The sequence below is a fragment of the Dufourea novaeangliae genome, unplaced genomic scaffold, assembly GCF_001272555.1.
Source record: "Dufourea novaeangliae isolate 0120121106 unplaced genomic scaffold, ASM127255v1 scaffold124, whole genome shotgun sequence".
In the NCBI taxonomy this organism is placed as follows: Eukaryota; Metazoa; Arthropoda; class Insecta; order Hymenoptera; family Halictidae; genus Dufourea; species Dufourea novaeangliae.
Genome location: NW_015374010.1, coordinates 1,454,797 through 1,471,312, shown reverse-complemented (window position 1 = coordinate 1,471,312; position 16,516 = coordinate 1,454,797). Strand labels below are relative to the sequence as shown.

General features: G+C 41.6%; 1 protein-coding gene across 1 annotated transcript in view; it reads right to left on the bottom strand.

Annotated features, from left to right (window-relative positions):
- LOC107188322 (agrin-like) overlaps nt 1–11,043 on the bottom strand; it is a 55,323-nt gene extending 44,280 nt beyond the window's left edge. The window contains exons 1-2 of the mRNA XM_015576597.1: nt 10,911–11,043; nt 7,924–8,160 (exon numbers count right to left, since the gene is read on the bottom strand). Of these exons, the coding sequence (XP_015432083.1) occupies nt 7,924–8,160; nt 10,911–11,043 (370 nt within the window). The remainder of the gene's footprint in view (nt 1–7,923; nt 8,161–10,910) is intronic.
- Between the last annotated feature and the right edge of the window lie 5,473 nt (nt 11,044–16,516).

Here is a 16,516-nt window from a genome sequence, read left to right as displayed (position 1 = left end):
AAAGTCACATACACGTACAAACAATCCATTCATCTGTAGCACACACAGGCTAAGTAAAGAAACTTTTTAGACCGTAATTATCTCGTTACTGCCGATAAATTCGCCCCGGCTTAATTCCACCGTCTTGACGGGCACGCTCGTAGGTTGCATCCTGGAGGGCGTCGTCGAACGCCCGTTCGAAAGTGGAAGAGTCGTTAATTCTTTCACGTCTGCATAAAGCAGGACCGGTCGACTGTTCGAACGATGGGGAAAATTCATAGACGGGGAGGCTGGAAGTTACGTTACGAGAGGATCGTATAAAGGAATTATACCCGGGGAGCAATGACTCTGGGGTTTATGTTAATAGCGACGCTTCGTGTGCCGCATTCCTCCTGTTTCACGTGCGCTACCCCCGTCAGGAAGCTACTTCCTTTCGATCTGCGGCTGGGACCTCTTGGAAACGTTAACGCTGCATCTCCCTTGGCGTGGCCCGAATCGGGGAACGGCAGTCACTTAGGCTTCGGGCCGCGTAAACATATAAGCGCCGCGAGAGCATCCGCTTAGGAATATGATGGTAATTTCCTAACGGTGGTTTCGGGACTGGTAGGATACATGGGGGAGGTTACCTGTTCGCGTTGTGTTCGCTGTATCGTAAACGGGCTACTTTGCCAGCTAGGAGGTGGAGGATGCTACCGTCTCTCGACGCGCCCGAAGACTATCCCCCAGCCCCGTGTGTCGTTAGTAAATTATGAGCGGTTTCGCGAATGAGCGCAGATGGAATCGTATATTCCCGTTCCATGGCGGCCCGCTTCCCGGAGATTTATGGGTTTAATTGGCTGCGTTGTCATTTAGGGAGCTGGCGCGAGGATCTAGGAATTTATGGGGTGCAGGGTGCTTGTGCGGTTCTTGGATTTGACACAGGCAGTTAGGAGAGTATGGAGAATTAAATGTGTTGACGGTGAGAAAATGGGAAGTTCGATGGAATGGTAGGTGATTGAAGAGGTGGTGATACTTGAGGAGAAGTATGTTGCTATAGTGGTTGTTTGAAAAGGATGTGATTATTTGGGGAGAGTAAATGATTCAGTTGTTGTTATGGTTTTGAATGTGGGAAGGCTGTTAGGGGAAGGAGCATATGGAGAATTAATTGTGTTGCCGATGAGGAAATGGAAAATTGGATGGAAATGTGGGTGATTGAAGACAGGGTTATGGAAGATGTCGTCTAGAGTATGGTCGGTTTAAGTGTATATACGCTTTTATTTTTGTAACTATTGAAAATACGAAAAAATGTTTTCTATAAAAGTTGTTTGTTTTTATGGAGCCAACTTAATGGAATTTTTTAATTGTTTAAATTGTTATTTACAGAGATTATCATAATAATGTAATTTTTTAAAATGGTTCGACATATTTTTATTGTTATCAATTATTAAGCATTTCTTTTTGAATGAAGATTTTTTTTCGATTAAAAATTCCATCTTTCAGTACTTCAAATTTCGACTCTGAATAGAATCAAGTCTAGCCGCTCATTAAAACACTAGAACTATGGACGTTGAGTAGATATTAAATTATATTGTATAATATATTGATATATATATAGAATACGCAATGTCACATTAAAATATAATTAATTAAAAAATCGACATAAATTCCAACAAAAACACATTCACGATTTCAATAATTTTCAAATAAGAAATTTGAAATCGAGTTTCTAAACCACTAGGTTTCAGTGTTAATTCAAAGGGACAGTAAGCTCCAAATTCAAGGCCTCGCCCTCGAACACTCAATTTCCTTCACCCGACAAACATCCCCCCTCGAGCGATCAAAATAATATAAACTGTTTCCAGGATATATTCTACCTATTACCCCGCTTATTTCACGAACCAAGAAACACTTCCAGTATTCCAAGCTCCCCTTTTCGTTATCCCACGAGCTCCTTTCAAAAGCAATTCCATATCGCCAGCGCGTTACACCCTCTCCGCAACGGGAGTCTTTCGCCTCGGTCTGTTTTTCCCGCGATCAATCGAGCGTCTCGAGCGTCGCGGAAACAAACATCCGAAAGACGACGGTAGCCGGCTCGTTGCACGCGTTCACGAGGGGGTGACCGAGCCTGTGTGTGTATGTGTATCGGTTGGCGTTACAATCTACCCTCTTCAGGGCTTCAGGAGGACTTCCAGGGTGCCCGTAGGATGGGAATACCTTAACCCGACTAGTGTGAGAATTTAGTTGAGCCCATTTCGCGGAACCCTGGCTCCTCCGGCTAACCTTCTTCGATCTCACCCTCAGTCGTCCCCCTTATACTCTTCACCCCTCCAGGACGACCCTTATTTCGGTACGCTCGAGCGTGAAGAAAACGGCACGCTCGCCTCCATTTCGAATCTGGATATTCACGAGAGAAACTAGCTAAAGCGAATTTATCCGGGGAAAATGGAAGGTACCATAGGGGGAGGAAGGTGGGTAGAAGTTCTCTTGGAAAGAAACCGCGCTAGCGCGCCATCTCTCAAAGACACGGCCCGGAAAACGTTCCTCGGCGAATTACACTCGGAAGAACGCACGAGGAACAGTAACGAGACAATTGTAAAATTAGGTGGGTACCACCGAGTCCCGTGGTAATTTAACCGGCAAATTTTCCGGTCCCTGTAACTGGAAACGATTAAGGGGACAAGAATAACGACGGTGGGTGAGTGCGTGTTGAAGACGGTGAGACATTTTTATGGATGAGATTCTGATACAGACATTTGGTGAATAGTTATTTTGGGGATACGGAGAGAGACATTAACCCTTTAATTGCTAAGGTGTGATGAGTACAGTAAATCCTCGATGAGTGTTTGACGGCTCCTGGGAATAGAACGTTAAATATTTAGAAAAAATTGGAAAATTTGGTTTCAGAGTTCGATGCTAAACTTTATGAAAAAGTCAGCGTTAATCCTGGGGACCTCTCGTTGTTAATGCCCAGGAGGCTTCGAACACTCATTGAGGATGTTCAATCCACTGTCAAAATTCCAACAGAAAAAGAACATTCTTCGCCAAAAGTAGTTCAATAAATTCGCCTTCGTCGAATCTCCACCCAATTTTTACATCCCCCGAACAAGATTAATCCTTTTCATCCGTACTCGAAGTTTTCCACGGGATTCTCATCACGCCCCGATACTCACTAAACGCAACTTCCCACCCTGCTGTATATCCCCGCGATTTTAAATAACATTAACTCTAAATACTCGGTATACTTTTAATCGCAGACTCCTACCGATGCTTTGTCGCGCCCCTGCCACGCCTCACACCCTTCGCTCCACCGTCGCTACTTTCAATCATTGAAAAAGTTCGTCGGCCTCGAGAACTCGTTTCGCCCCCCCCACCCCTCGATCGTTCTTTTTTTTTTTTTTCAATTTACCCTCGAGCCAATCGTCGCTGACAGTGGAGCAGCGCGAGAGGCACACCGTGAGCCTCGACGAACGGGGGAAGTTGAGGGAAAGGAAGGGGTGACGATCGAAAAGTCTCGAAAGTTTCGAGCTAATTTGATTTATCGTCGCAGCCACTTGAGATTCGCGGCCCGACTCCGTTCCACCCCCTGACTCGGCGTCCTCGTTCCCCGAAGAAATTAGGAGGGGTCAGGGATCCGCGTTGGGCCACCCTTACGGTCCACAGGGGAGTGGTGGAGAACGACGAAGAATGCCCACCCTCTGGGCTCGGAATTTATTATTGATCTTGAGTCATTCCGTCGAGCCCCACGACGGAAAAGAGGGACGACGGTTCGATGCGATTGATAAAGGACGAGACCCCCCTTCCCCTTCCCCGTTGCACTCGTGACTTTCACCTCGATGAGAATCAACGGGAAGAATGGAGGCTCTACCGAATCTTTCGAGCGTTCCCGTCCGGTTATTATGTCTCATTGTTCTCGGTATAATTCGAGAAACAGAGAGCGAAACGGCATCCTGATCTTCTACTCGGGAACTTCCAGCGTCGTGCACCTAATTTCTTGTTTTTTTTTTTCTGGGTCTTCCTTGTTCTCTGTCTCGGCTGCTTTTTGCTTCCTTTAGCGGGCTTGTTTCGAACGTTTGGGGTATTGGGAGTTTCGTGAACAGAGGCCATTGAAGATTGTCCTTTGGGAGTAGACAAGAGGTACGGCGTTCTCTGTCTATAAACACGTTTGGTGGATTTTCTCGGAATCGCGTTGCAGTCTTCGCCGTAATACAGGACAATGAAATGAATGGTACGTGTTCATTATTTTCTACATAGACAGTTCATTGTTCTCTATAAACGCGTTATGGTGTGATTATAGGGAGGGAATACTATAGTCAGCATATTTTAAGCAATTACTGTACAGTGACGTGTGCGCCCTATTAATTAGAACTGATTTGTGGAATTTTCTGAACTTGAATTTCAATTATTCTCTAGTAGACCCAGTGTCTAACAAGGAAAAGATCCCAACTACCAGACTTCGATTTATGTGACATATTAGTTGTAGACACTCGATAATTTCAAAGATATAAAAAATTACAGTTGCGTATCTATAAGATGTACTATGAATATAACTCAAATTTATCGAAGTGTATAATGTTGTTTAGCTGGTAAATTGGATGTCCTGAGATCTATTCCCGTTCACCGATATATTTTTGTTTCACTTTGCCAACACAACTATGAATATAAGTAACTGATGACTTATATTCATAGTATATCTCGAAGGTTCGTAACTTTAATTATTTATACCTTTAGAATCATCGAGTGTCTACACACAATGTTTCACATACATCATTAGGAACTTGTATACTACCATTTTACAAAACCCCATTTTTTAACATCGCAGTCGGTCAGTCCTTTCCTTGTAAGCAGAGAACTTTTGGTTCAGAGCATAAATCGATTCAGTCACGTTCGAGTTTTTGTATTTCTCAGACATTGAATGACGTCCTATAAATTGCCAGCGATTTGATCACATATGTTATTTTCTCGGCCATCCTCTAGCAGCCAGTCCGTGTCGAAGATCAACACCAACTAAATCGCGTCGAAACGGTTGCGTCCCGAGTGTCCGTCCTGTTTCAGCGCGATTCATCAGCCACCGTTCCACGATTACTGGAACCGTCACATTCGACCACGGTCGTCCGAAGAATAAGAAGCATGGAAGGGGGGTGGGGGGTGGTTGGACTCGCCTAATCCTAAGTAAACGCACCACCTTCGCTCGCAGCTACCTGTCTGATCAAACATTTGTCTTTACTACTCGGTTGATTAAACGCTCGCTCCGAGTTTATATTGCATTTGAGACGGGCCTCTCGTTCGTTCGCTGGGGGATGTCCGGCGAGTGTGTCGGATCAAGGGGAAGAAAAGTGAGTCGCGGAAACTGGATCGACGGGGAGGAACATCGTAGATGATCGAACGAAGAGATTCGAGATGTTGGAGGGTATCGAGAACGATCGTAAACGGGGAAGGTGAACAAGGAGATGACGATGATTCATATGTATTTGAAAATAGGAGAATAATGTGCAGTGCAATTGAGTACTGGGCAAAAAAAGTTATTTGATAATAGGGTGTTCAGGTGATAAATTGGTTACTTCATCGATAGGAATTATAGAGAGGCTTATATCGATTGATTTAGTAAAGTGGTTTGTTCTTTGCTGAGAAGTATAGGGTTTTTGATACTTTGGAATAAAGTATCGATACTGGACCTCTGTTGTCGTAGGGTCAATCGTCTCGGTACAGTTGACACTGCCAGTATCTATTACTGTTACACGACAATCTGATTTTGAGCCACGAATAAGCAACTTTTCACGAATAGTGTATCCTACTAAAGTCAACAGAATTATAAAACGAAATTTATTTACGTCAATTTTCAGAGTTCTGTATGATCGATTTTGATGCCATTTCTTTGAAACTTTCTACTGAATTTTCCGGGTGAATAACAATTACTTCAGTTCTCAGCAGGCTGAGTCCCACAATTTCCAACTATCATTTCTTCAACCCAAATTTAACATCTGCGTAACTTCCCTCGCCAGCTCCACTATTTTTCAGACACACATACGTAAGATCGATTTACTCGGAAATTAAATCCCAAATATCACCGGTTTCCGCACGGTTCCCCTGAAAACGTTCTGTTTTCTCGTAGCCACGTGTATGGGAACGATTTAGCTTCAATTGGACCCGCGTACGTGTGAACTGAATGACGACGAAGCAGCTCGTTCGTCTATGCAGCTCGCATACCCCTAATTTATCACTGTCTTCCGCAATGTTGATAGCCGAATTCACACTGCTCCCCCGCCCCCTTCCCCGACGAACCTGTTCCTCGTTTTATTTTGTAGCCTTTATGTCTTTTCGCCTTTTGTCGGGGCGTATCGTTTAATTCTCTGCTATCTTTCGATGCGCCTATTGTCGTGTGCCGTTCTGTATAAACGCGAGGCTGATTAATTCTGCCGTCCAGCCGAGGCGAGTGACGCGAGAACGCGGCTGGGATGGGAACGGTAAAGACGCATTGTTTCTGGATTGAAGGCTTTTATTCTGGCGGCGAATTAGCCTTCCTTTTGATCCCCCTATTGTTAAAGCGATGATCATCCCCGACTCGCCATTTGAATTGTACGGCGCGGGGTATACCGTGTTTCGTCGGAGCTCTTTGGAAGGACATCGTGTTTGATCAATCATTTTTATGCTTTCATTATCGGTATTCGTTTTTGTTTGTAGCTCTTCGTAGCATTCAGAACTTCTTTTTTCATTCGTTCTATTACGTCGTATCGATTCCAGACATTTATTAACGACGAGAATGTTCGGTTATTTTGTAACTGTAAGTGGTTTTGTTTCTTTGAGGAGCGGTAGACTTGTTTTTATGGCTGGAGAAGTTTTCTTTTAAGGTGTAGATTTTGTTGTTTTTCTTTGTCGTAAGAATTGAATCGTTGGCGGAATATTCGATAATCTGCCATCGCTAGGAAGTGAAATTATAAATTTAATTAACAAAGTTAGCAACAGAATTACCAAGCAAGTCAAAATGTCTTGTGAGTACATTCATATAACGATGATTAAAGTGTTATAACAATAAAATTCAGAAATTAGTTAATTCATAATTTGTAAATTTTGAAACGTTTGTGATGTATATTGACTGATCGAAGTAGATATGCATTTATCATCGATAATTTTAGTGTTAAGAAAAATTATGCTTCTGTGCATCCTGATTAAAAAACAAACATTTTACGTACAGGAACCTAACACTAACACCATACACACGCGCGCCTAAGAAATACGGGTTCGTTCCACGACATTATTTATCCGGTGTCCAAAATATTCGGACGGTGAGCACGCCCTGATGTTTCCCTTGCGAAACAAATATTTGCCAAATCGAACCCGAGCCAAGTTTAATCGTTGGTTTGTCTGTCAGTAGGTATTTACATGCGCCTTTAAGCGCGCGATCGAGATTACTTCCGGCCAAACGCGCTCGTGTACATTCAGGGAAACGTTCTACGTGCACTCTTGATAATATTATCTGGAGTTCTTTTTCGTAGAACCTTCGAAATCACGAAGCCAGGAATCATTCTGTTGGAATCAATATCTTCTACAAAAATCTAATGTAGGATATGAAAAATTTTTTTTTTATAATTCGTACGTTACGTAGGTATTTAAATAATATTTCGAACAGGCACTACAAATGCAGACGTAAATTTGTTATTTCTTTTCGTACTACTGATGGGAACACAGGTTCTGAATGTTCGCTTATAATTCTGTCTTTCAGTAGATTTCATTTCCAATCGGTATACTTGAATATTATTCTAGCTACTATTAGTCAGTGGTGTAGTAGTAATTTGTAAAAATTACTACATCCTATTAAATAAAAGAATTGTGTCCACTGAATCAGTTGAATAATCTTCTAAGAAATATCGTTCCCTAGTATGTTATATATTTCTAGTAACGTAATATTGTAGAGAGTAGGGACGACAATCTGTCAATGTGTTGAGTGTAAGCTCCGAAAAAACTACTCACCGCATTTGCCTTGGAATGCGACAGTGATATTAGCACCCTTCGCGCAAGCCGCTCTGTTTAGCTCGCAGAGAGACAGATAGTCGATGCCATCTGTGCCGCAGACAGGACCCGATCCCTCGTGATCCCCTAAATTCGGGCAGGATTCCAAGCATTCACAGGAGGCCTCGGTCCCGTCTCTACTTCGTACGCATTGTGAGCCGAGGGTGCAGTTCAGCTTCGCGCAGGGGTCCTTGATCTCTGTAACAGGAAGAACGATTGCGTCGAGGGAATTAATAATTGTCAAAGTAGTGCGATATACGAGTCGGAATAAAAGTATGTACATTAAAAAATAGTTATTTTTATCAGAATTGTTTGGGTGGTGCAAGCATCGTTGTCATGGAAGCAAAATTTATGCTATTTTTAGGACCTCGATATTTACTTCTTAGATATTAGTATAATTTACAATTGAATCCATTGACTAAAATCTAGTCAACTCAGAATTGAGTGACTCGAAATTGTGAACCTTGCTCTCAAGGATTGCACTTACACCATGACTAGGGATAGTCTATTTTCATTTGTCTGACTAGGAACGGCTCCTATTCTACTTGTCTGACCACGGACGGGCCTTATTCTACTTGGCTGACCTAGGATGTCTCTTACTCTATTTTTTTTTACCAAAGACGGGTTTTATGTTATTTCTCTGGCCAGACGCGGTTCCTATTTCATTTCTTAAATCCGAAAAGGATCCTATTTTATTTTTCCAATCTAGTACAAATCCCATTTAAATTACTCAACAAAGGATGGGTGTTACTCTACTTATCTGCCAAGACCGGGTTCTACTTAACTTCCATGACCAGAGACGTTCCTATTTCAATTTATGTGATCAAGTGCAGTACCTATTCCTCTAGGCTTCCTAGAAATGCTCACAACCCGTTTGTCTAGCCCTAGAAGGTACCTATTCCTATTCCAGTGACACGATAATCCACACTAGTATTGCACTCATATGAAACAGTACGATCCTCACTCGACCGTTCGAATCTACAATGTTAAGTCACAAAGGTACTTACGTTTCGCATAACCACTGCTACAAGAGAAACATATGGTCTGCCAGAGAGACACAGTGCCGCCCGCCAAGGGGTTTAAAAACCCGTGGCGGAGTTTCAAACGGTAAATGCGCTCGTCAAGCTCTCTGACAACAATTAACATTACGCATAGAATAAAACGTTCCCGGGTGCTCGCGGGAGTTGACAATCGTACGGCGAATCTCGCGAATGGAGAATGCAAAGCAACGAATAACCAAGGCTCGACGCCCCGGGGACACTGCGATTCCAGAGTCGTCTCGCAGAAAGGAAAAGCTGTACACGGACAACGAGGAAGGACAATCGGTTTTGTTCCGCAACCGGGGAAGCGATTCCGCGGCTAGAAAGGATCAAGGGTCACCAGGCGGAGGGTTGGTCTGGTTTAATCGATAATTTCTTTTTCTTTCTGGTTGTTCTTTCCGGTTGTTTTTTCCTACGCCATTGGGACGGAGGCACGGCATCAAACGTAATTACAAACCGTAAACACGGAGCGGCGAGCGCCGTAAAGCGGCGTGAAATTAAATCCGTGCGATTCACGATGAATAAAGTATCGTCCACGGGGATTCAGCCGCGGCGGCGCGCGATAAAATACAGTCGGCCAAGCCGCGTGACCGCCCCGCGGTCTGCGGCCGGCACACAGCCCCACCGTCTCCTTTCTTCCACGGGATTTAAACAGATAAAAACCTTCCGCGAATATTCAACGGCGCCCGGCTAAGCCGGTGAAAATTTTTAATGGAACCGCCGCGACGGAATATAGGAACGGTAAACCCAATTAAAACGCACCCCTCTTCCTTCTTCTTCTGCTGCCTCACCCGCACCCTTGGTTCATCGTGGATTCGATACTCTCGCTGTTTTCTTAAAGCAACGGGGGTTCGTTTATGTACGTAAAATTTAGCGAACGTGGGAATAGATTGCTTGAGATTCGTTGCGAAGAATATTATTTGAAATTATGAGCTGCCTTTCGGTACTGTGTTGTTTATATTAGGTGGAGCAGTATGTAATTTGGCATGGTTTTAATTTTGGAACGATGGGTTTTAAATCGGAAATGTCTTCTCGAGTCTGGGTCGAGGAAAAATTGGATGCTGGGATATTCTTAGGAATAGACATAAAATAGATCGCTGACTTCCCATAGAAATGAAGACAGATTTCGTCGAGATATAGTCGATTATTTATTGGTACAATAAGCAGGGAAAATTAATAAAATTACATTGAATAATATCAAATAAGTGCTTTGACATTAAAATTTGAAAAAAAAAATTGAAATATGGAATTGGTCACTTGGGGCTATGAACGTTTGAATTAATAGAACGAAAACTGAACAGAAGAATCCGAGAAATACAATAATTGAAATCTATGTATAGGTTTATTTCTCCAATTCGATGTTTTATATTTTCCAAAACATAGTACTTTGAAAAAATAATACTAAGAATATTATTGATTTGAATACCCCTTTCATCTAGACTTCCATTTTCGAAACTCATCTCTCACCTGTATCTGTCAGATCAACCACGACCACCGAAGGGAAAACAACAAACTCGTTGCCCCAAGACAATCTTTCCTCTACTCACTCTATTATTTCTATCCTGAAAACCAACGAAGTTCCACTATTTCATATAAGACGAACAACTTCTCCGATGTCGGCCGAAGCAACATATTTCAGACTTGCAAATTCTGATTCTTCGTCCTTTAAGCCATGCTCCGGTTTTCTTTATTGTCTTTCGCGTTCTACCAGTCAAGTTGTCACCTCGAAATTGCTTTCAAAAATTAATCTCGAATATTTTACAGTTCCAGAGAACCGTTCCCTGTGACAGTAGAATCTACCGTGTTCGTTACGCGTTCTCGGGGCTCAAATCAAGTCTCGTTGACCGAGAATAGAATATGGAGAGGGCTACCGTGGTCGTTCCCGCTCGTTATTCGTCGCTCAAGTACCTTTTGGGAATACGTAGCAGCACTGGGACACCGTCGAGCAGGCGCACAGTATCAGAAGGGCTTTCCCTATCATTGTTCGCGTGGCTTCTTCCGGCGTTCTCCCTTTCTGCAAATCAAAACCGGACTCAGGCATTCATCCGGGCCTTCCCAGGCAACTGCCAACCACCAGCGTGCCTCTCCACCTCGTGCAATTACTTGCTGCATTTCATTAAGCACCTTGCTTCTCACCTTTCAACCCCAGAGGGACAATGGAACGCACACGCGGATCGAATTGCTTTGAGGCGACTCGGGTGGGTTCGCGGGAAATCTTAATGATCACTTCGACGGAAGATATGAACACTTTGGGGAGTTGCTTGGAAAGTGGTGTTGCTGTTATGTATACTGGGTGCTCGGGAAAAAAAGGAAAGAGGTAGGTACGTGGTCGAGATCTAGTGGTATAATTTTGATGGGAGATGATAAGCTATAGGAAATAGTTTCTGAAAGAATTATTGAGCACCTTTTTCTGGGGAGTTGCTGTTCTGTTAATGAAACTTGTTTATAGAAAAATGTTTTGAGTGACTTTGTCTGAGTGACATGAAACAAATAACAGACTTTTATAAAGCAAGGGACACAATTTGAAAATTTATTAAAATGGGAATGACGGAAAGAAGTTACAATTGAAAATATTCCATTATACCATTAAAATGTTTTTTGTTTAACGAGACGATTGCCTTGGAGAATTATATGGTTTGCTTAATAATATACGTGTGCGGTAGAAATCCACCGTCCCTCTCTAGAATATCACAAATAAAAACACTTTTCTGTTTTCGAAAAAATAACGGAGCCCATGATGTTATCGTGCAACGAATTTTATCATTATGCCGTGAAAAGCATTATTTAACAGAACTCATAAAATAACAATTGTAAAGAAAAGAACTGTAATCCATCTCGACTATCGAAATAATAGTTCTTCCGTTATAGATTTCTAATATAATATTTATTCTGTTAATCTAATAATATCGAAACATACAAAACAAAATAAGAGTCCTTTAAAAACGTTTAAACGCAGAAGAGAACTCAATGAAACGATCAAATGAAACTACTACATAAACTGCAAGCATCGTGATTAGTTGTCTATTTGAGACGATAAAATTCAGGTGTCCCGACGAAACGATCTAGACAGAACATAAAATTTGATGTGCTCCAGCAGCCACTTAGCTCGTTAACTTTGCGACAGAAACGTGTAGATCACTCACTGAAATCATTCACTCTTACGATCGCCACATTAAGCGCGCTCAGATAGACGTAAAAAAAAATTATAGGTGTATTTGCAAAAAATTGAAGGTGACCTTGAAAAATCGTGAAAAAAAGAGTTGACAAAAAATTTGCTATAATCACGTTAAAGCTCTCTTAAAACCATGCTATACCTGATAAAAACACTTTCGATCGGACTGCTAATAACAAAGTAATCTCTACTGATCACGATTCGTGGTTCACCCTCTATAATACAGTATTGCACAATATACTGTAACGTAAAATAAATAACAATTTAAAGATTGACCTGAATACCTACGGAGACATCTTTATTATTTCAGTAATTGTGATATAAGAAATTTGAATTCCGTCATTTTGACGGGTTTCGTAGTTCTAGCGGTAATAATTAAAATACTTCTTCGTCAGACCTCTACTATAGTTTTCTTTTAGGACAGGTTCGACCGACCACGATTCAGGTGAACGATCGTGCCCTGGCGTCGAAAGCCAGCAGGGGTGGTTCGGCCGGATGATGGATCCGCCGCCTCGTTTGCATTCAATAACTCCCCGTGTTCTGGTGTATTTTCGATTTGGCATTCACCGCAACCCGATTATCGTCGTTAACGCATTTAATTCGCCAGCCACTCGTCGTCGTCGCGCCGCCCACGTGCCCCGATCGATGCATAATTAATTATCGGTATGACAAACGCAATTAGCGGTCGGTTATCTCGCGTTGTGGGTGAAGGGGGGGGGGCGTCGCGACGCCAGTCGATTTGTCCCCCTTCCGGGGGTGCTATGGTGCCCCGTAATCTTCCTAATGGAACGAATTTTCCTAATGTAAAAGTCACGGTACCGGATGTTCTGACTGGTTCGGAAACTGCCGCTAGAATTTCACAGGGAATGTATTTTTTGAATTGAAATTTCATGTTCTGAGGATATTTCTCATTTCACCTTTGTTTCGGAAACTGAATGGTTAATCTTGTCTCTTCGATATTAGAATTTATTACAAACTGTGTAAGCTTATGTAAAAAAATTCGTAATTTAATATATTCTGCCGAGATCATGAGAAATATTGTAGTTTTACTAGGAGTGGGTTACTTGAAATCTTGAAACCCTTCGAAACCCAAGGAAATTAAGAGTTTCGAGAATTTGAAATCTTGCAGTTTTTTCGTGATTCGAAATTTTTAAAAGCTAGGTAAGGAGAAATATAAGATTGATGAATAAATATCGAACATACTGAGGTTAGGAATATAAAATTGGAGCAGATTGTTGATCGATCGGTGATCGCAGAAGTGCAGGTCAAAAGCGTGTGATTCGTGAGAGCTTGATTGAGTTTTTTTTAAATTTTATTTTTCAATTGCGTATTGTAGTTATTTAGTGGTTAGTGCTGAAACAAGGATAATTGAATATATCGTTATGTGTGTGTTTCGTATAATTATGGTTAAAATAGATTTATGTAAAAATTTTGCTGAGACCAGTTCTTAAAAAAAATATTCTTTCTACAAAACAAAATCAGCGCTGCAAGTTTCGAGAGTGCGAGTTTCGAGAGTTTCGAAACCTCGCAAAGTTTCGGATTCGAGTTTCAAGAATTTAAAAATTAGATTCCAACCCACCCCTACTTTTTACATGTTTTAACATATTTAATTTTTGCAGGGGATTTATACGTTAAGTAAATGGTAAAACTCCGAGAGCAGTTGTCTGTAAAATGCTAGCGTTTCAAAGTGGTTTTAATAGGATCAGTTACGAAGTCCTATTTACCTGAAACTAAGAATTCTTGGTGACCATTTCCACGTCGCCGTAAATGTAAAAGGAAAGTCAGTTTGCTGGTTTTCATGTAATTACAACGATCCTGTGTACACGTTGAAATTCAGTTAGCAACTTTGTGGAATAAACCACCTATTACCCACCTATGGAATAATTTATCGTGAATGGAAAATATGTAGGTCGAGCACGGTGGACCATGCTGTCGTGATTATCCGTGAAATTTCAGAAAACGAGCGTATTTTAATTATAAATAGTATACATATTCACATGACACTCTTTGCCTCCGAACACGACGATAAGGCACTTAATGTGATCGGCTCGCGACTGTTTAATTCATCGGATACGTTCGCTCACCTAAAGGGTAGTGGTGGTGGGGGGGATTAGCATTCCCTGTGAAACGAGTGCACGGCTGTATTCAACGAACGAAATAACATCGGATATCAGTTAGTCGCACGCGGCATGGAATCGAAAAGCCAGCTTAATCGAGCTCACGGGCCAATCTTCCGCGAGCGCTGCGTGTTCCGGGCTCGCGGAAAATTGAATGATCGAATCCAACCGGCGGCGAAGAGTATTGTAAAGGACCGTGGTGTGAGTTGAACTTGTTATCGAAAAAAGAATAGACGTGAGACGAGACTACGTAAAATCGAATATTAGATTTATCGAAATATGCATGTATTCCGGGTATAGGGAGAAAACGGAACTGGCCCCGATCGTGTACCGGATACGGAGACCTAATTCATGCGACGTGAACCAAAATGGCGCCGCGCTCGATGGTTTCCACGAAGTTAAAATTCAAATCGAATTTCAGGACAGGGTGCGATGAGACAAAGAGCCTCGACTCGACCTTTAACCTTCGGATAGCGGACGCCGGGTCAATTGGGACCCAAAGTAATATTACTATGTCGAAAAGAATTCTGAAGTTATGAATAGATTTTTGAACATTTTTTTTTTCAGACAATCAATGCTAGAATGATTTTCGAAAATTATTTTGTTCTAAACTGTAGGAGCGTGTATAGGATGTTATAAGGTAAGAAAAATATGTAAATTGTGAACGAACGATGTTTATTATAAATTAGTATGTTTATTATAATATAGTTAAGTACTTCCTTCTTCTCATCGTGTATACTTTAGATTACTCCTCGAAATCTTTATTACGTCTTGAACTATAGACAGCGTTGAAATAATTACTTCCTTATCGTTACATATTTCGCGTTCAGTTCAATTATTTACTGCAAGTGTTCGTGAACTGTAACAAACAAAGTCTGCCACAAATGTTCGCACAACTTTCGTATTTTTCTATTCTATTTCGTACTTTCCTATTTAATCTCTCTTCATCGGTACCGCTATAAATTAATCAATTTCACGATTAAAATCGAATTCGCCCGCGACTTGTGTAGCGAACATATTCGGCTAATTTAATCTGGTCTGAGTTTTGCGAGTCGGGAAAAAACCCATGAAAGTTTCCCACCCTCTCCGCAACGTGTACCCTCGACGCCACCGGCCGTCCCCTTCCACGGGTCCAGCGTCGACGTGATATCGTAATTAATAATCCATTTTGCTGGTTTTTGCCGGTGCACCTGACCGTCGCAGTCCACCGCTCATGGGTAATTTATTATTGGCCCGAGCACCGCATTACTCCCGTACTGACGGTCGGTTCTTCGTTAATGCCTCGTCGAAACGTCTGTCAACTGTCGATGGCATCGCGTGGCCCCGTTTTGTACCCGTAGCTGCTCCATCCGGCGATACGTTTACTATGGGGGTGGGAGGGGGGATCGAGTACAATTTATCCGGTTAATACTCACAGATTCTGACGGTACGTCAGTAATTGTAAATGTTTATCAGCACAGATTAATCACTGCACCTTTGTGGTATCTTGTACAATATTTTTTTCATAAAATCAAGGACCAAGAGTCATTTGAAGAGTATTTAACAAATTTAAAGAAATTTTGTTTTTATTTTTTTTGTGAACAATGTCTTTGGTCACGATAAATAATGGCACTAATTGTCACAGTTACACAGATTGTCTAATGTTTGGATGTCATTGAAATTCAATTCATTTGTACTGTCGATCGTCAACAAATCTTCCAAATATTGTCACTGAAATGATAAAGTAGACGTCCACTGTGGTGGAGATATGCAGTTAGCGATTTAACTGAAAACTAGGCTTTGGCTTCACGGTTTTCTTTGTCGTTTATGATCATTTACCCGTAGATTGAATGTGTTTACGTATTTATTCCATAACAGTCCGATGTATGGTTTATTTTGAGCATGATTTACCCCCTTTGATCTACCGTATAGAGTTGTGCCAATGGATCTGACATGCACTTTTATATATTTCAAACTGTACATAACTTAACAATATCATTTAACTCTCAGAAAACTGACGCTTTCGACCACCGACATTTTTTTCTTCTTTCTATCACTTGAGAAATTATGGAATCTAGTGTTTCGAACTTAAGACATTGGTTTTTCAGTAATATAAATAAACAATATTTATGCTTTACGAATAGTACATGGAAAGCTAATTTCCAACATTGACTACAAATTCCAACGTCAGCAACACATCTTTTCTTTTTAATGCGATACTGTAAAGGGGTCAGAGAAAGTATTGT